The sequence below is a fragment of the Xyrauchen texanus genome, chromosome 20 (assembly GCF_025860055.1).
Source record: "Xyrauchen texanus isolate HMW12.3.18 chromosome 20, RBS_HiC_50CHRs, whole genome shotgun sequence".
Lineage (NCBI taxonomy): Eukaryota > Metazoa > Chordata > Actinopteri > Cypriniformes > Catostomidae > Xyrauchen > Xyrauchen texanus.
In genome coordinates, this window is record NC_068295.1 from 7,237,673 (window position 1) to 7,257,266 (window position 19,594).

Genomic DNA, 19,594 nt, shown 5'->3' on the forward strand with positions numbered 1-19,594 from the left:
GAATTCCCTAAATTGACGACTGCGCAAATAAATTATCTTGATTCGGAGATAAATTGGAGCTTGGCGAAGTAATTTAGGCCTTGCCTACAGTCAAAGCTCTGGGGCCAGATGGCTTTGCCGCTGAATTTTTTTAATCTTATGCTACAGAACTGGCTCCACTTTTGTTAGATGTTTATAAGGACTCACCGGAGAATGGAAAGCTTCCGCCAACCATGACACAAGCCTGGATTAGTCTGATTGTTAAAAAGGACAAAGATCCAAGCAAGTGTAAAAGTTACTGTCCAATTTCCCCCGATCCAGTTAGATGTAATATAAATAAAAAAAACGGATTAAGAAAAGTTATGACATCTCTTATACATATTGATCATATGGGGTTTATTCGGGCCATAGTTCTTCTGATAACATTAGTCATCTCAACAATATCATGTGATCAGTGGCGAATGATCAGTCACAGCCATCTCACTTGACACCGAAAAGGCATTTGATATGGTAGAATGGGACTATCTTTTTAAGATTTTGGAAATATATGGGTTTGGAAATACTTTTATTGGATGGATTAAGTTACTTTATAGACACTCTGTAGCAGCGGTACAAACAAATGGATTAATTTTGCATTATTTTACTCTGGATGGGGGCACTTGGCAGGGTTTCCCTCTCCCCATTATTGTTCTGTCTTGCCCTGGAACCATTAGCAGGTAATGGGTGACAGCGGGGAGGTGTGGCGCATAAGCTTTTACTTTATGCGGATTATAATTGGCGTTAATTGGTCTAAATCCAAAGCTTTGCCTCTGACTGCGCACTGTCCAGTAACGGCTTTTCAGCTGGGCACGTTTCAATGGCCCAAACAGGGCATTAAGTATTTGGGTATTTTATTCCCAGCAAATATTTGTGATTTGGAGTTAAATTTGACCCTTTTAATAAAAAGGTTTTCGAGTGAGGTGGGTAGGTTGACAAATGTGGGCTAGGCCTACCCAAGATTTAGTTTTATTACTATTCATTCGGCCTAAGACATTTATCTAATTTGTCACTTACACCTGAGAGAGCTCCTCCCTGGTTTGTAATTGTAATAGTACAATAGGGGCAATAACTTTGTTCAAAGCCTTTCTAATAAACTAACCAGAGAAGTGAAGTCGCACCCCGTTATCTCTCATCTGCACGCACTATGGACAAAAGGCTCCCGAGTATTTAATTCAGACATTTATTTAAATGTTGCCTCGGCATATGGCTAAACCCAAAGTTGTGTGAGTCACCTTTCTGCTGGTTGGAGTGGATTATGAGGGGTGTTAATACGCTCTGTGACCTATATGAGAGGGGTGGGTTGAGATGGTTTGAAAATTTGGTCCAACATTTCAGGATTCCTAGATCTCAGTTCTTCAGGTACTTACGGCTGCGCCATCTGCTCTGACCATTTTAGGGGGGTATGCGCAACTCCCAAAAAATAGTACAGATACTCTAGATTTTAGCACTTTTCCACTGCACGTTATGGTTCGACTCAATTCTAATCTCTTTACTTTTCTGAGCTTGCATTTCCACTGCAGTTTAGTGCCTCATCAGCGTGGGTGGGATAATGGGTTGGTCGTCATAGTTGCTCCGCCTCTACTGCCGTGACATCATCTTAAACACGACACAAACTGACAAAAACAATAACACAAATGCTAGCTGTTAGTTACTAGCTCATTGTGCTACATAAAGCAGTTGTTGCATGGTGATTTTACACAAGTGTAACAGTGAAATTGGCCTGGTTGTTTTAGAAGCAAGCTTCCAGTTGCTGGTCAACTAAATAAAGTGAAGCTTTCAAGCAGAGTATAGAGTTAATGTAACAAAATGTACCATCCTCCATCGTGGCGTGACACTCCCTCCTATTCCTCGCCGGTTTAGATGGCGTCCATTTGGGCGAACCACTTCCACTTTTCCTAGATGGTTCTGTAGTCACTTAAGTTTAACTTTTCCCTACACTGTTGGTAGGTCCGGTGGTAGCCATGTGCGGCCAACAGCCAAGACCCTTCCTGAGAGAATTTTAGCTTTTAGTTAGCTTTAGCTAACTTTAAAACTAGCAGGTTGATTTTGTGTGGCGGAAATCCAGTAATGCTGGTAGTGACTGTTCCTGCTGACCAATCAGTGATCTGCAGGATTTTGACATCACATTTAGTATTGGCTCGGCTTCTTGGAACATCGACCGAGGTGGTACTAAAAAAAGATTTTTTTGCATTTATGTGTGATATGTTGGACACACAATTTTCATTTTATTCCAGACTCTGCATTTTGGGTGATGGGAAGGTCATTAATTTTGGGGATGGCAACGTGAGAGGATGGGTCCTGGCCGGAGTTATGGAGGGGTTTAATTTGTATAACTGATTCCGGATTTTGTTTTTATTTTTTGGGGTGGATGCAATCAATAAAAATGTTAATAACAAAAATACTATTGTTAGATTAACTGGCTTTCTTTCAACACGTTATCAAATCTGCAAAATCCAATATTTTTCTACCTCTAATTTTTATCTATATAATGGTACATAAGCTAATTTTAATGTGATTTATATATGTGGAAAACATGTATTTTACACTTTCATATAGCCTACCCTGTTTTACTGATAAGCAATGTTAAGCCCATGTTGAATGTGTGCCCCTGCCTGTTTAACAATGGCAGCGACAAAACAACCTCGTCTCATTCATTTTCAATGAGAGCTGGTGACTTCCGGCGTCACAAGATGTGGGGGTGTCCAGCAACGTGACAAAGTTGAGAAATGTTTGACTATGCAAATGAAGAGCGACTTTCAGGAGCAATAGCTAATGTGAGTGTAGATGGTAGCGCTTATGTGATCCTAATATTTTAATAATATTTATTGTAAAGAAACGCTGCTGTTTAGACTCTAAATACACACCTCTATCAACCCAAGCGCCAGCCACTGGCAACATGTAGCTGGCAGTTTGAATGCAGCTTAAGAATCTGTGATTACATTTTTTAGCTTGAGATTGTGTGGGTTTGTTTTGGTATGGGGATATGGTTTTCATTTATTTTATTAAAGTTTATTTGCTATTTCAATAGTGTTGCATCTGTCTGAAAGGCATTTAAAAAAGTTTGACTTTTCAGTGCCAGTTAAATTATTATTAGAATTTTTTTATTTTTTTTTGGCCTATTTTACTTGAGGTAATGAAGCTCCTAATAATTATGCACACCTTGATATAAGGTGTTAGTCACTGTTGCCTCACCCTCCCTCATTACACAAATATATATCATCCTGAAAACGATTGAATCCAATAAGCATTCAAGTTTATATGGTAAAATTTGCATGGTAATAATACGATCAGAATACTCCACTAATAATTGGGCACGCAGTGTAGAAGAAGAATAGGTGTTTGGCCCCTAAATAAGTAAATAAAGGAAAGAATAAATAAATAAACTGCAGGTGTGTGTATATATGCAGTGACCATTTAGAAGAGACTGACCACTGGTATTAAAATGAATGGGAGAAATGAACACCTGCCTTACAGGTAAAAAAGACAATCACCTTTTAGATAAAGAGATGTACAAAAACATGGTAACGATCGGGTTTGGGAAAGGTGTCAAACTTGTATCGGTTTTGTGTATTTTCTGCCGGCTGCGCATTGTAAAACAACATCAGTGGTTCGCTGTCATGAAAAAAGCCTTGTCATGTACATTCTCTACTTCTCTGCTTTAATCCAACAAAATAATTTTCATTCCAACATTGCTGTTGTTAACTGCAAAAACTTTTAAGTTGTTAACTTAATTGGTATCGTGTTGATGCGTTTATACCTCGGAATGTAAAGTACTTTTTTTTTTTATGTATATAAACTATCAGAGTCCTCCTTATACAAAATCACTGAATCCAGTCATAAAAATGGCATTAGCTTTAAAAATAAAAACTGAATATCATATTTGGGACGAAAATAAATGTCATGCAAAATTAATCAAATTTAAATTGCAATATGTCCTAGTGTGCTGAAATGCAGCCATTTATCGGAATAAATATATAATCTGCATGTGGACCCACACACAATCATGGACACACTCTAGATTTACTTATCAGTAAGGGTCTAAACATTTCATCGATTATTATTAAGGATGTAGCACTGTCTGATCATTTCTGTGTTTTCTTTGATATATTGATCTCTCCTGCCATTGAAGCTAGATCTGTGTCTGTCAAGAAGAGATGCTTAAATGAGAACACTAGTGTACTATTTATGAAGGCTATATCTTTAACACCAAGTATATCTGCTGACTCTGTTGATTTTCTCCTTGATTCTTTTAACTCAAAAGTTAAAAGTGTAATTGATGATATTGCTCCTGTGAAAGTCAGGAAGAAGAGTGGCAGACAAAAAGTGCCTTGGAGAAACTCAACAGCAGTGCAAAATATGAAAAGACAATGCAGAAAAGCAGAGCGCATGTGGCGGAAGACAAAACTTGTAGTCCATTATAACATCTACAAAGACAGCATCCATGCTTTTAATATGGAACTAGGCAAAGCTAGACAGACTTTCTTCTCGAATATTATAAACAGCAACTTAAACAACACACGCACTCTTTTTGCGACTGTAGAGAGACTGACAAACCCCCCAAGCCAGATTCCCAGTGAATTGCTCTCAGACAGCAAGTGCAATGAGTTTGCTTCTTTCTTCTCTGAAAAAATCAATAATATCAGAAAGGTGATCAGCACATCCTTGAGTTGTGCTGGGGTCAGACAAATCAAACCACAACCTGAGAAAGTAGTTACTATGTCTGATTTCAAAGAAATTGATGGCAAAATTTTGGAAGAAACCGTACAGCACCTTAAAACATCAACCTGCGCCCTTGATGCACTTCCCACATCTTTTTTCAAAAGTGTGTTCAACTGTTTAGAAGCAGATCTCCTAGAAGTGATAAACTCCTCACTTCTCTCTGGGAGTTTTCCAAACTCCCTGAAAACTGCAGTTGTCAAGCCCCTCTTGAAAAAGAGCAATCTGGATAAGACCATATTTAGCAACTATAGACCGATCTCAAATCTTCCTTTCATAGGCAAGATCATTGAAAAAGTTGTCTTCAATCAGCTGAACAAATTCTTGAACTCAAATGGATACTTTGACAATTTTCAATCTGGTTTTCGATCGCATCACAGCACAGAGACAGCGCTCATAAAGATAATAAACGATATTCGCTTAAATACTGATACAGGCAAATTATCAGTACTGGTACTACTCGACCTCAGTGCTGCATTTGACACTGTTGATCACAACATACTTCTTGACAGGCTGGAAAACTGGGTGGGGCTTTCTGGGATGGTCCTAAAATGGTTCAGGTCATACTTAGAAGGGAGAGGTTATTATGTGAGTATAGGAGACCATAAGTCTGAGTGGACGTCCATGACATGCGGAGTCCCTCAAGGCTCAATTCTTGCGCCACTCCTGTTCAACCTGTATATGCTCCCAATGAGCCAAATAATGAGAGAGAACCAAATTGCTTACCACAGCTATGCAGACGACACACAGATCTACTTAGCCCTATCACCTAACGATTACAGCCCCATTGACTCCCTGTGCCAGTGCATTGATGAAGTTAACAGTTGGATGTGCCAAAACTTTCTTCAGTTAAACAAAGACAAAACTGAAGTCATTGTGTTTGGAAACTAAGATGACGTTCTCAAGGTGAATGCATACCTTGACGCTAGGGGTCAAACAACTAAAAATCAAGTCAGGAATCTTGGTGTGTCTCTAGAGTCAGACCTTAGTTTCAGTAGTCATGTCAAAGCAATAACTAAATCAGCATACTATCATCTGAAAAATATTGCAAGAATTAGATGCTTTGTTTCCAGTCAAGACCTAGAGAAACTTGTGCATGCTTTCATCACCAGCAGGGTGGATTATTGTAATGGACTCCTCACTGGCCTTCCCAAAAAGACCATAAGACAGTTGCAGCTCATACAGAACGCTGCTGCCAGGATTCTGAGCAGAACCAGAAAATATGAACATATCACACCAGTCCTCAGGTCTTTACACTGGCTCCCAGTTACATTTAGGATTGATTTTAAAGTATTATTACTGGTATATAAATCACTCAATGGGCTAGGACCTCAATATATTGCAGATATGCTCACTGAATATAAACCCAACAGATCACTCAGATCATTAGGATCACGTCAGCTAGAAATACCAAGGGTTCACTCTAAGCAAGGAGAGTCTGCTTTTAGCTTTTATGCCAGCCGCAGCTGGAACCAGCTTCCAGAAGAGATCAGATGTGCTCCTACAGTAGTCACATTCAAATCCAGACTCAAAACACATCTGTTTAGCTGTGCATTTACTGAATGAGCACTGTGCCACTGTGTGTCCGACTGTTTGTACTGTATTTTATTTTATTCTAAACTGTTTCAATTATTCTTATTTTTTTATTCTTATTTTAATCTCTTCTATGTAAAGCACTTTGAATTACTATTGTGTATGAAATGTGCTATATAAATAAACTTGCCTTGCCTTGCCATGTGCGGATCCCTTCAAAATGAATTTGTGAAGCCAGCCGCTGAAAGAAACGTCATGATTAATTTTGCATGCTACGTGTGCATGTGGGGTAGATGACAGAGCAGTGCGCGCTGAAGCTTGCAGAACAAACGGTAATCTTTACGGTTATTTTATAATAATAATGTTTTAAAGCAAAGTCTAACTTTTTTAATTTTTTTTATATTCTGTTGTGTAGAACTTCATTTCACAAAAACATCTTCAGTGTTTCAGATTGTGCTGTAAGGATTTTGTATAAAAGCAAAACATTTTATAAAAGTGATTTCATTTGATTAGAAATCCTTTTGATAATAAAATGTAATTAAACTGTTGAATACGGAACTCCAGAAAAAAACACCACCCAATTACCACAAAATACATGACGTTGCTTCAAAAGTCAAAAACGGGTGTAAATATAACACCTGATGGACACAAAATGTCCTGGAAAATTTTGCCTTGAAAAGAGTGGGGACCCTGAAGAATACTTAAGAATTATTTTTATTAAACCATCCAGGTGGTTGCTCCTGTCAGAGAGACGTGTGCTCAGACTCTGGGTGTGGTCTTGAGGCACATGACGGTCAGCGGTGTTGCCATGACAGTGGATATTCTGCTCAAGCTGCTAACTGAAGACCAGTGGGAGGTTCGACACGGAGGCCTGCTGGGCATAAAATATGCCCTTGCCGTCAGACAGGTGGAGCAGCCTCAAATTATACTACTTTTTAATGATTATCTGAAATGCTAAAATTCTATGTCTAAAATTGTATTGTAGTTTGTTTGTAACCTGTGATTAAACTTTGTGACCCATAGGATTTGATCTCCGAGCTGCTGCCTCGAGTTCTTCCTGCCATTACTGAAGGGCTGAAAGATCTGGATGATGATGTTCGTGCTGTGGCAGCAGCAGCTTTAATCCCAGTGGTGGATAGCTTAGTTCAGCTTCAGCCTACTAAGGTCTGAGGTCCTAAGTTCATGAGTTTTTGAGTTGATAATTTGATTTCGATTTTTGCTGATATCTAGAGAGCAGTTGGCTGACATAATTCATAGATGCATTGCATGAAATATAATGATAACATGCATATGCAAGTAAGCAAATGACGTACAAGAAATGTTTTTAATTAAACAAGAAAAAACTAATTGGAATAGGCCTATTTGTAGAAGGAAAATGGTTGATGCTTGTGGATTTTGGAATGGACACAATGGGGAAATTATACTGTTGGCCAAGATGGCACAGTTATCGAACTATGCTGATCTCTACTTGGCCCATGCATGCTGAAACCATGCATGTCACAATTGATTTGTTAGTTGAGTAAATAAGGATTTAATGCTATATCTGGCTCTTATTTACAGCTATAGATCTGAGTAATCTGTGAATGCTTGTTCATATATTGAATAGGTTCCCTTCATCGTTTACACTCTGTGGAATGCTCTTTTGGAGCTGGATGATCTTACAGCCTCGACCAACAGCATCATGACCCTCCTGTCCTCCCTGCTCACCTACCCACAGGTCCGTCAGTGCAGGTGAGATTTCTCCTTCAAATCTGAAAGGACTTGTTACACTTTCATTTCTTCACAATAATCAGAACTGCCCAACTCTGATGTGAAGAGAAACTCTAACCTTGTTCTGTTGCTTTCCCAGCATGCAGCAGTCTCTGACGGTGTTGGTTCCTCGAGTGTGGCCGTTCTTGAGACATACCATTGCATCTGTTCGTCGGGCAGCCCTAGAGACCCTCTTTACACTGCTGTCCAAAGCTGACCAGGTTTGGCAAACTGTGTATATTTGACGACTAATTAATCTATTATAGGAATTGAGGTTAGTGGGATTAGCATCAACCAACCATTACAAGTCTAAATCAGGATATTGCTGATTACTAAACCACAAAGGCTAAAAATATTATAGTACAAATTTTGTCTTCATGCGTGGAAGAATTTGACATGCATATTTTGCTGTTGTATATACAGTTTTTTTTTTTTTGTATTCTTGCCATTTTGTTGTTTTTGTACACTTTTCTGAATGTGAGAGCTGCTGTGTCAGTTTGATTATGCCTTTTTATCCTTTATTTGAGCAGTGGCAGAATTGTGTGTTCAAATCACAATATGTGTCAAAATGAATGCAGTATATATTTAACAAATTGTGCAAGGGCAAGACAGTTTTATTCCCTGTTTCCTGGTCTGATTATTAATTGTCCTGTAGAGTTGTGCAGTTTGGCTGATTCCCATCATGCAGGACATGTTAAGACACATTTTTCAGTCCTGCATCCTGGAGAGCAATCAGGAGATCCTAGGGCTGATTCAGAAGGTACCGCCTGCTGAAGCTCAACCTGTCATTCTCTATTAAATGTTTTAGCTGTCTAAAATGTTAATTTCTTTATTTAATGTTTGTTCTTTAGGTGTGGGTGGAGTTGTTGCAACAGGCTCCGCAGCAGTATGTGGTGGCAGCCAGTTGTCCCTGGATGGGTGCCTGGCTCTGTTTGATGATGCAAGCACCACACATCCCAATAGACCCCAACATGCTATTAGAAGTGAAGGCCCGCTTAAAGGTGAGGTCGGAGGTCAAGCTTTCTTCTGCAGTGCTTCACTGGAATGGATAATCAGTTTGTTTTATTACTTGACTTCTAGATTGTACAGTTCTTAATGTTTAGCTTGCTGAATGTGTTCTGTCATGTAGTCAAGTCAATTTTATTTGTATAGCGCCTTTCACAACACACATCGTTTCAAAGCAGCTTTACAGAATATCAGCATTAACAGACAATAAAACTGTAATGTCTATAAAGTCAATTAATCATCATTGTGTAATTTAGATAAAATGCGATTTTTAAAGGGGTCATGACATGAGAAACCAAATTTGCCTTGATCTTTTGGTATATAAGAGGTCTTTGTATCATTAAAACGTCCTGCAAGTTTAATATTTTAAGACGTCCTCCCCATTCTAAACGAATCATTTATTTAATCAAGCTCAAAATACAGCTCATGGTTAGAAGTGACGTGACGGTTAGAAGTGACGTACCAGTGTTTGCATATGACCGCCTCCAGCACAAGATAACTACGCTTTAAGCGCAAGACAACTACGCTCATTTCGTATCGCCGTGCGCCTCACAAGTGTTCAGTCGATGGACAGCGAGCTCTGACAGAGACTACTTGTGCACAGGAAAATTACGATGCCACACAGATGTGCTGTTCCTGGCTGTGGTCAAACAAAACCTCTGAATAAGCTGCCGAAAGATCCAGACGTCAGGGAAAAATGGATGCAGTTTATTTTTTGCGGACGCTCCAGTCACGGCAGTGTTAACTTAAGCGCTTGTTCTGTACATTTTAAGGATGACTGTTTTGAGAACAAATCTCAATATGATGCTGGCTTTGCCAGAAAACTGTTGCTCAAAGATAAGTCCGTGCCGACTATTCTGGGAACAACGACGACGCAAACTGTAAGTAGGCTAATCTATTTTAAACTTTAAACTACTTTTTAAAGCGCAATTTCATTCATTATGAATAATCACAGTGTTTTTACTTAGTTTACTTGCATATTGTTCTGGCTGGGGCGTCAATAATTGATACATAGGCACTGACGTTAGCCAATCATAACAGTGGGCGTTAACACTGAAGTCTTAAATGGAAAACGCCTCCAAAACAGACTGTTTGATTCAGAGGATGAGAAACAGGGTGGGAAAAGGTCATAAATCACTAGATTTTAAAAGTTTTTCTTAAAAAAAAATATATTAATACTATAATTGCACCTAAGGGAACATAATAATACAATAAAAAAACCCATGTCATGACCCCTTTAATAGTGTTTAAAAATAAATAAATGATAATTGTATTAATAACCCCAGTGAGCAAAATGTTAGGCGACTTATTGTAGGGCGGGGCTATATGGCTATGAATGTTCAATATAATTATTGACATAATTGTGTATTTTGCTCCGAAATGGCTTGAGACTAACCATAATTTCATCCAAATAGCCGTTTTAGCCAAGTAGATTCAAAATTGTAAAGGCATTAAATAAACTATTTAAAAATAAGGTATATATCTCAGTTTTTCACTAAATGAACACAAGGGAGAATGAGATTTTATCATTTTCATTCAAATGCATTTTTTTTATATTTAAATTTCATATACTGTGAGACAAAGTAGCTTAAGTACTATTATTTACCTTCATTCTCTATTTTTCTTCTGCAGGAAAAAGCCTCTGGGAAGACTCGACAGGGATGTGCTCCTGTCAAGGAAACAGTTCAGGAGTACATTGGTGGAGCAGAGACTATCATTGAAGACTCTGCCACACGAGACCACGTGGTGACTCGTGCACGTCTAATGGCTGCAAAGTATGTGTTTAGTCAATATAATTCTGTTTTAGTTGAGTTTAATTTCTGAACTAATCATTCTCTTTAATCTCCATACCCTGACTCCTGTTTCTTTTTCACTGATGTCTTTCCCTTTCAAATGAGCTTTTATTGGCTTTAAAGACTGACTATAGAGTGAGCCAATAGCATTCGAGTGCAGGCTGTAAAGGTGCATATCACTGGTTTGATCCACTTAATGAATGCACCCATTTACTCGTCATTTGAGTCTGAATAATACGAGACCTTGTTTGTGAGCAAACTGAATGTACTGGGACCCTCGTTCATGAATGAAATAAGTCATTATTTGTTCTTTAAACAAGGACCGCCGACTGGCTGAATGAGTGGACACATGCCATTTGTTCATTTTGTCAATCTAGTTAGGGCTGGATGAAGTATTAATAAAAGTGAGTGACCAGTCATTACAATGACATACAGATGTTACTGAAACTCACAAATATTTTTTTGTCTAGTTTTGTTTTCTTTTTGTAAAAACATGTTCTCCGTTCACAATATGATAAGTATGCTTTGTCATTTGTGGAAAAATGCTTCTGCTTAAACACTCTGCGGTGTTGAAGTCTCTTAGTAGAGTTGTAGACACGCACATTTTATTAAAAGATTGACTTGTTCTGATCGTGAATGACTCTGCTTTTGGTTCAGTGCAATTACTCATTCAAAACATTTAAGATGGCCATTTGTCGCCATCTACTGGTGCAAAGGTACAATTTGACAATGGTCAATGAATAAATCAATAAAAGAATCTGAAGAAATCTTTTTGGTTAACTGATTCAAAATATTTGAGTCACTGGGATGAGTAGAAATCCCCACCACCATTATGTTTCTCAGCAGTTCTTGCTTTGCTATGCAAGATTTCAGTCTCACTGCTGTGTTGTCTTCTAGGCTGTTGGGGGTGCTGTGTAGTTGTATCTGTGACCCGCGGCTGAACAGCTCCTCTCAAGAACTCCGCCCGGCTGAGTCTCTGGCTCAGCTCTTGCTGTTCCACCTTAACTCCAAATCGGCCCTGCAGCGGATTGCCGTTTCCATGGTTATCTGTGAGTGGGCAGGCCTCCAGAAGGTGAGAGCAGGAGAAAGTTAAAAGAATAGTTCTCCTAAACATGTAAATTGTCATTCAGTCAACCTCATGTTGTATGATTATCTTCTGTGGAACAAAAAATGTACAATTCCACATAATGAAATTGGATTAGGACTGGGGCAGTCACGTTAATTGTCATAAATGGGGTCCATACGACTGATGCGCTATATTCCAAGTCTTCTAAAGCCACATGATAGCTTTGTGTAAGTTGAGTAAATAACGTCAAATGCCATGTTTTAGGGAACCATTTCTTTAATTACAGGTATGTATGTATGTGTGTGTATATATATATATATATATATATATATATATATATATATATATATATATATATATTTTATGTTAATGGTGTACTCTACTGTTTTAAAGGAGTGTGAGCTGCTGTCCAGCGTGGTTCAGCCCCGTTTGCTGGTCATCCTCTCTGAACAACTTTATTATGATGAGATCGCCATTCCTTTCACACGCATGCAGAACGAATGCAAACAGCTCATAGCGCTACTGGCTGACGCCCACATCGACGTGAGCGAAAGAATTAACTGCACGGTGTTTACCATTGATCAGGCCAATGAGCTGGTTAGTAAAAGAGACTAACTAAAGAAAACTAAGTTCTATATCTCTGTTCCAAAATCTAGCTTCATTCCAACACAGCATTTTTAGGCATAACAGAAGCTCTCCCAATGTGAGGCCTGTTCCACAAGGTAGATATAACTCATTCTGCTGTATACTGAAAAGTGCAATAAGAGTTCAGACATTTAACACAACATTATTTGTTTATTTTATGCTTATTAGAAGGTTGTTTTGTTACCTAAAGGCAAACTCTTTTGAGATCAATTGTGATAAAAGTCTTCCATGTGCTGTGCATGATCACTATGACGCTTGGATTTGCTTCCTATGAAGAGTGTTCAAAATCAGTCACTTGTTAGGTTCCTATTTGGTTAAGATGCCAGTTTACAGCAAGGTAGCTGACTAGGTATTGGAACAAAGCCTAGTGTAATGTGTGTGTGTGTGTGTGTGTGTGTGTGTGTGTGTGTGTATATATATCTTTTTTAGATGAGTGTCTGCTAAAAGACTACTTGCTCATACCCCTATTTTCTGTAGGTGACCACCATCTTCTCAGAGTGCACCTCCTCTGTGAACCTGAAGTCGCGTCAGTTCCAGCCGTTAGACAGTAAAATGCTGCAGGCTCGTTCCACCGTGTGCGAGACCAGTGCAGAGTGGCAGCAGCTGCAGCTGAGAGTTCACACCTTCACGGCCTGTGCTGTGGTTGGACTGGCTATGCTGCCAGACAAGCTCAACCCTGTGGTCAGACCCCTGATGGAGGCAGCACGCCGTGAAGAGAACACGCTTGTGCAGGCTTACGCAGCCTCCAACATTGCTCGTCTGCTGCAGCTGTGTGCTTCCAGATCTCCCTGCCCTAACTCCAAAATCGTAAAGAATATCTGCAGCTCTGTGTGTGTAGATCCAATGTTAACACCCAGCGCTGCCTGTCCTGTTCCACCAACCAGCACTCCAACATTACAAGAGAGCAGTAAAGGTGAGAAGACTTTGACATTAGAACTGGGTTAAATTCTAGATTTTCCAATGCATCGTGATCTTCGTTTGAAAGATCTTGATATCTATTCTGAAATCCCAAGATCAATCTTTTACTCCGTTTAACCCTCTTAAATGTGAGCAAATCACGGAGTAGCCACTGGCTGGTAAAGGTTCATATTTCACTCACCAGTGTTTGAGTATTGGTGAGTGTTGATCCTTTCACTGCATGTTGAGAGTAAAAGTGTGGTTTGATAAAAGTGATCCATCCAATACATTTGTCATTGAATAATGTCTGTTTTAACAGTCAGGTGTTGATTAAAAACAAAAAAAGAAACATTTAATTCTAATTTCAAACTGCACGGATGCGCTAACAGAAAAAACAAAGTTCCTCTCTCATACAGTATGTATGTGCTCACTGGCTGATGCCAGTAGTCTTAAAGAGACAATACTGATTTAGCACATTTTCTACATATCAATAGAAATACTTGCAAATAGTACAAATTATGCATGTAAACAATAAACATGTAACAAAAATATATATGCAATTTCAAGACATTTACTGATGGAATACACTGAATTTGAACATTTTTCAAAAGCTAAAATTTGACACAATGAAAATATGTAATTTGTAAATTTTACCCAGAAGGTTAGAAGTTCCCTTTATAATTAAACCGCATTAGCTGAGAGAGAATTTCTTTCATATTTGAAAGAAAATGGACATTGTTACAGAAATGTGTCTATATGAATCAACGTTGAATCAAATCTGGAAATCTGTATCAATACCCAGCCCTAGTTTACATCCATTCATATTTTCAGGTCCTGTAAAACTGATTATTTAATCAATGTTATTCATCCATTGAAGGTCTTTATGGTGACAAATGTGTGGTTTTTTTTTTTTTTTTTTTTTTTTTTAATGGTTGTTGATGTTTAGTTATTGTTCAATCAGTAATACTTGCCACATGCTATATTAAAATCGCATAATATCGGTACATGTTTTTTCAGTTCTAATCTTAATTTGCCAGGATTCAGAAGTACTAAACCATTATCCTTGATTTTATTTGAAGATTTTTCTTACAAAATAATTCGATCATACTAGTTATGCATATAGTACAAGGTGAATGTGACATTAATAACAGCGTTATATTTAGGGCACTGGTGGATAATATATTGTCATCCATTAATGTGAATAACTGTCTAGATTTACAGTAGGGACAATAAGAGTAATTCAAAAGTTATATATTGTTTCAGTCCTATTTTATTAACATGTTACGGTTTAGTTCATTTGAAATATGAGCTGATGTTTCACAGATTTGATCAGTGTAGTATATTTGATCTGTCCAGCAGCATCTGTGGCAGAAAAAGATGCAATGCATCACATGGTGAATAAGACAAAGGGCATCATCACACTTTACCAACACCAGAAAGCTGCTTTTGCCATTACCAGTAAGAGGGGACCCACCCCCAAAGCCCCCAAAACCACCACTAATGACCTGCCCCTCGGAAGCAGCATCGCCACGGAAACAGGCGAGGTAGTTGGAATGTTGTTATAATTAACAGCTTAATCATATTCTTTTTAACAATCTTGAATGAATTGTGCTAATGGTCCATGTAATACAATATAGAGCAAGAAGCCATACCTTATCCAGAGGAGAGGAGCAGAGTTCTCTTTAACAACAGTCGCCAGGCATTTCGGTCAGGAGCTGACGAGTGCTTTGCCATATTTGTGGGAGTCCATGACCGGCCCTCTGAGGAACACACTGGATGCTCAGAGATTTGGTGTGTTTGCTGTTCTCAATGTTTAGATATTTCAGTTGGAGTTTTTTTAAATAAAGTGACTTGAGATTTCTGTGAAAAGGTGTTTTATAGGTGGGCTGGATGTTATTGGGTGTGTTGTATGACTTTATATTCTTGCTTTTAAGGGTAAAGTTCAGGAATAATTATTGAGTTAGACTTTATTGTTGTAGAAGGTTGTACATTTCTAGACTGCTTTGAAACGTCCTTCTCTGGATGAATTGCTTATTTTAAATCTTTTCTCATTTGGGGTGTGTGCATTGCAGATTCCAGCCAGTTGTTGAAGCAGGGAGATTCAGTTGCTCAGGAGCTTGTGAACTCTCTCCAGGTGCTGGAGGTCACAGCTGGAGCAATGACCCATGGGCTCACGCCTTTAGTATGTACTCGCACTTAAAACTTTCAAGAATATCTTTTGTCAAAGTAAATTTAACAAGAGCAGTTCAATGGAGTGTGTTTTGATTTAACCAAACTATGTGCTTGCTACCACCTGTAGCAGTGTGTCCGAGTCTAATGTTCTCTCTCGGTCTGCAGGTGATGGAGCAGCTGCCTCTCCTGTGCACCTGTCTGCAACATCCGTACACAGCTGTACGTCATATGGCTGCTCGCTGTGTGGGTGTGCTCAGTAAGATCGCTACAATGGAGACCATGAATGTGTTCCTGGAGCATGTGCTGCCCTGGTTGGGTGCTATTGATGACAACACCAAACAAGAAGGAGCAATTGAAGCGTTGGCCTGTATCCTTTTTCACAACAAATGAAAATCTAGCTGTCATTTTTATATTAGACATGTCCTTGTGTATCACTGTAAGGTGTTAAAATGGATGGGTCTTGCCTTGGTGCCAATTAGTCAGTACAGATTTGCAGTCATGATAAAATTACTCTACAGTTACTGCTAGGACACAACTCACCTGTTCACCAAGTTACTGTGTTTTTATCACTGCGTAGCACCCCTAGAGACGAACTATTAACCTTCGTTTATGTGTCCGGAACTATGTTGTTTAGTGGAAGGATGGCACATCTCGCATGGATGATTTTGATTCATTTTAAGAGCACACATTTTCATTACTACATTTTATGTAGTAACATTGTATTAAAGCAATAATGCATTAAATGTCTTCTTTTTTTTTTTTTGCTATATACTCTGCTGCGTGTCATGCCAAAAAATACCCTTTACAATAAAGCACTGCGCCTCTTGCTAAAATACACACTGTATATCATAATTCATCCTACACATAATACATTCTTCTGTCTGTTACAAAGTGGGTAAGACTTACAAGCTTTTAAAGTGTGTAAATAGGTGTTTAGAGCACAGATATTATTCCTGACCACAGTGTCCAGGTGTGATGGAGCAGTTGGATGTGGATATTGTGCCCTACATTGTGCTGCTGGTGGTCCCTGTGCTGGGCCGTATGAGTGACCCTTGTGACAGTGTGAGATTCATGGCGACTCAGTGCTTTGCTACCCTCATCAGATTGCTCCCGCTCGAGGTAAGAGCTAAGTGACCAGCACAGTCCAACACTGGTGCAGTACACATGCTGACAAAATAAAATAAAAATTCACCATAAAAGTAACACAAAGGTGGTTTGTATGACTTGCGCATTATATTCCAAGTCTTCTGAAGCCATATGATAACCTTAATTTCAGTGTGTTCCTAGTTTTTTTTTCCATGTTCTGTTCTTGGTATAGGTATACTTCATATGAAATCGCAGAACGAGTGTGATGGCATTTGAAAAAATATTTTTAAATTGATTTATTTAGTCTACAAATGAGTCAAATCTACTAAAATATATTTAAGTGCCCATTCACACAGTTGTATTTTATGGTACTTCACTCGTGTCATCTGCAACCGAAAGCCACTCGCACATCTGCCCAAAATGAGATGTGCCTCTTATCATACTTTTGTCTGTACTCTGAACATTAACACTCTTTTATACACCCTTGCAGTAGTATCCATGCCATCATAAATTACAATAACTGTAACTGGCTATTATTATGGGTCGGTATTGCTAGGGATGGGCTCGATAGTTTAATGTCACTTAATTTGAAATTCAGTGACAATTACCTGACAACTAAACACAAATGTGTCAGCAAGCTTATTTTTAATTTTGAGATTGATTGATTACGTTGTGGATTTGAGGAGTACATTGATTTTCAGAGACGTCTCATAGCAGCCAAACTGATATAAGATGCTGCAATGCTATCATTACGATAATCAAAAGAGTGTAATTAACTGTGTTTTGAACACCTACCTCTACAAAACATTTGCTAAACACATTTTATTTTCCTTAAATGTAAGACCTTTGACTCGTTAATGGATATTATTTAATAAAAGTGAATGTTTGTCACTGACTGTAAACCTCCCTGCCCTGGGTGCCGAAATGTTTGCGTGATGTAACGCAGACATGCATCTCGACGAAATGGGAGTTGGAAGATTTCTGCATGAGTTTCCAAGTTAGAAGTCCGACATAATGTGTCATTCCGTTGCACTTTCCCCAGTTGAAAGGTGGAAATTCCGACTCTCTGAGTTGAATGGAATGCTTCATGAATTACCACAGCAACAACAATACAGAGCATCGTGGCTTTCCCCACAGGAGCGAACACTTGGGGAGACGCGCGCGCACACACACCAGGCGTGTGGCAGTGGACTCAACGCGCTGAAGCGGCACATATACAGCAGGCGAGTGTTTCAATCAGCTAGATAGTGCGCAGCTTAATGGAACAGAATACAGCGTCTTCAAAACTGAACTTCAACTTAACACGCTTATTAAAAACGCGATGGTTATGGCATCTCCTGTTAAGCCAACTGCGATTTAAAAAAAAAAATAGACTTTTCAGACAGTCACTAAAAAATCTGGTGCGCTTACTAAGATTGCACATTCTTTCATTGAGTTGGTCAGCGAATCTTCACAATTAAATAAATATGATGCTTTATACTTTGATTATGCAATCTTTTGTAAATTTTGTTACAGATTATTTTATAACTGCCTATAATAATGAATAGATGATACACTGGAACAAGATGCAATACAGCAGCCAAATACGTTTGTCAGACATTTTATTATATATATACAGTTATGTACATGCCATTGCCCCTGAAGTACTAGACAAAATGGGGGCCTGGTTAGCTCAGAGTATTGACGCTGACTACCATCCCTGGAGTCACGAGTTTGAATCCAGGGCATGTTGAGTGACTCCAGCCAGGTCTCCTAAGCCACCATATTTGCCCAATTGCTAGGGACCCTCATCGGGTAACCTCCTTATGGTCGCTATAATGTGTGGTTCTCGGTGGAGCACATGGTGAGTTGTGCGTGGATGCTGCGGAGAATAGTGTGGGTCTCCACATGCGCTATATCTCCGCGGTAACGTGCTCAAGCCACGTGATAAGATACGTGGATTGAGACTCTCAGACGTGGAGGCAACTGAGATTCGTCCTCCGCCACCCGGATTGAGGCAAGTCACTACACCACCACGAGAACTTGGGAGCGCATTGGGCACTCCAAAATTGGGGGGGGGGGGAGACAAAATTGCTAAAATGCCCATCCCTAGGTATAGTGCATTAGCGCAATGAATGCAGAATGTAAACATGACAATTTACACATCTACTGCATATTCACTCTTTGTGCACTTTATTAGGAACATCTGTACACCTACTTATGCATTTTTCTAATCAGTCAATCATGTAGCAGCAGTGCGGTGCATAAAATCACGCAGATACTGGTCAGGAGCTTCAGTAAATTTTCACATCAAATATCAGAATGGGGGGAAAAATTGGATCTTGGTGATTTTGACACTGGTATGGTTGTTGGTGCTGGATTGTGTATTTCTGTAACTGCTGATCTCCTGGGATTTTCATGTACAACAGTCTCTAGAGTTTACTCCGAATGGTACAAAAAGGTCTGCACTTATAAAGCGCTTTTTATTTTTTTTAACCTTTAGAGGTTACCAAAGCGCTTTACACTGTGTCCCAATCACCCATACACACATTCATTCACACACACACACACACACACACACACACACACACACACACACACACACACACACACACACACACCAATACACCAATCTCAATGCCCAAAACAAAAGAATTCCAATAAGCGCCAGTTCTGCAGATGGAAACACTTTGATCCACTTCTGTCAGCCAAGAACAGAAAGCTGAGGCTGCAGTGGGCACAAGATCACCAAAACTGGACAGTTGAAGACTGGAAAAACGTAGCCTGGTCTGATGAATCACACCGATGTAAGGGACAGAATTTGGTGCCAACAGCATAAATCAATGGACCAAACCTGCAATGTGTCAACAGTCCATGTGGGTGGTGGTGGTGTAATGGTGTGGGACAAGTTTTCACACTTAGTGCCCATTAATAC

General features: G+C 39.1%; 1 protein-coding gene across 3 annotated transcripts in view; it reads left to right on the forward strand.

The window, feature by feature from the left end:
* LOC127661025 (TATA-binding protein-associated factor 172-like) overlaps window positions 1–19,594 on the forward strand; it is a 54,578-nt gene that overhangs the window by 19,731 nt on the left and 15,253 nt on the right. For 2 of the 3 annotated variants that reach the window (XM_052151568.1, XM_052151566.1), the window contains 15 exons: window positions 6,998–7,174; window positions 7,291–7,431; window positions 7,874–7,998; window positions 8,117–8,237; window positions 8,672–8,776; window positions 8,868–9,017; window positions 10,654–10,796; window positions 11,712–11,886; window positions 12,274–12,477; window positions 13,003–13,438; window positions 14,779–14,966; window positions 15,060–15,213; window positions 15,495–15,604; window positions 15,760–15,961; window positions 16,565–16,713. In XM_052151568.1, coding sequence (XP_052007528.1) covers window positions 6,998–7,174; window positions 7,291–7,431; window positions 7,874–7,998; window positions 8,117–8,237; window positions 8,672–8,776; window positions 8,868–9,017; window positions 10,654–10,796; window positions 11,712–11,886; window positions 12,274–12,477; window positions 13,003–13,438; window positions 14,779–14,966; window positions 15,060–15,213; window positions 15,495–15,604; window positions 15,760–15,961; window positions 16,565–16,713 — 2,580 coding nt within the window. The remainder of the gene's footprint in view (window positions 1–6,997; window positions 7,175–7,290; window positions 7,432–7,873; window positions 7,999–8,116; window positions 8,238–8,671; window positions 8,777–8,867; window positions 9,018–10,653; window positions 10,797–11,711; window positions 11,887–12,273; window positions 12,478–13,002; window positions 13,439–14,778; window positions 14,967–15,059; window positions 15,214–15,494; window positions 15,605–15,759; window positions 15,962–16,564; window positions 16,714–19,594) is intronic. The other variant, XM_052151567.1, reaches the window with a different exon arrangement.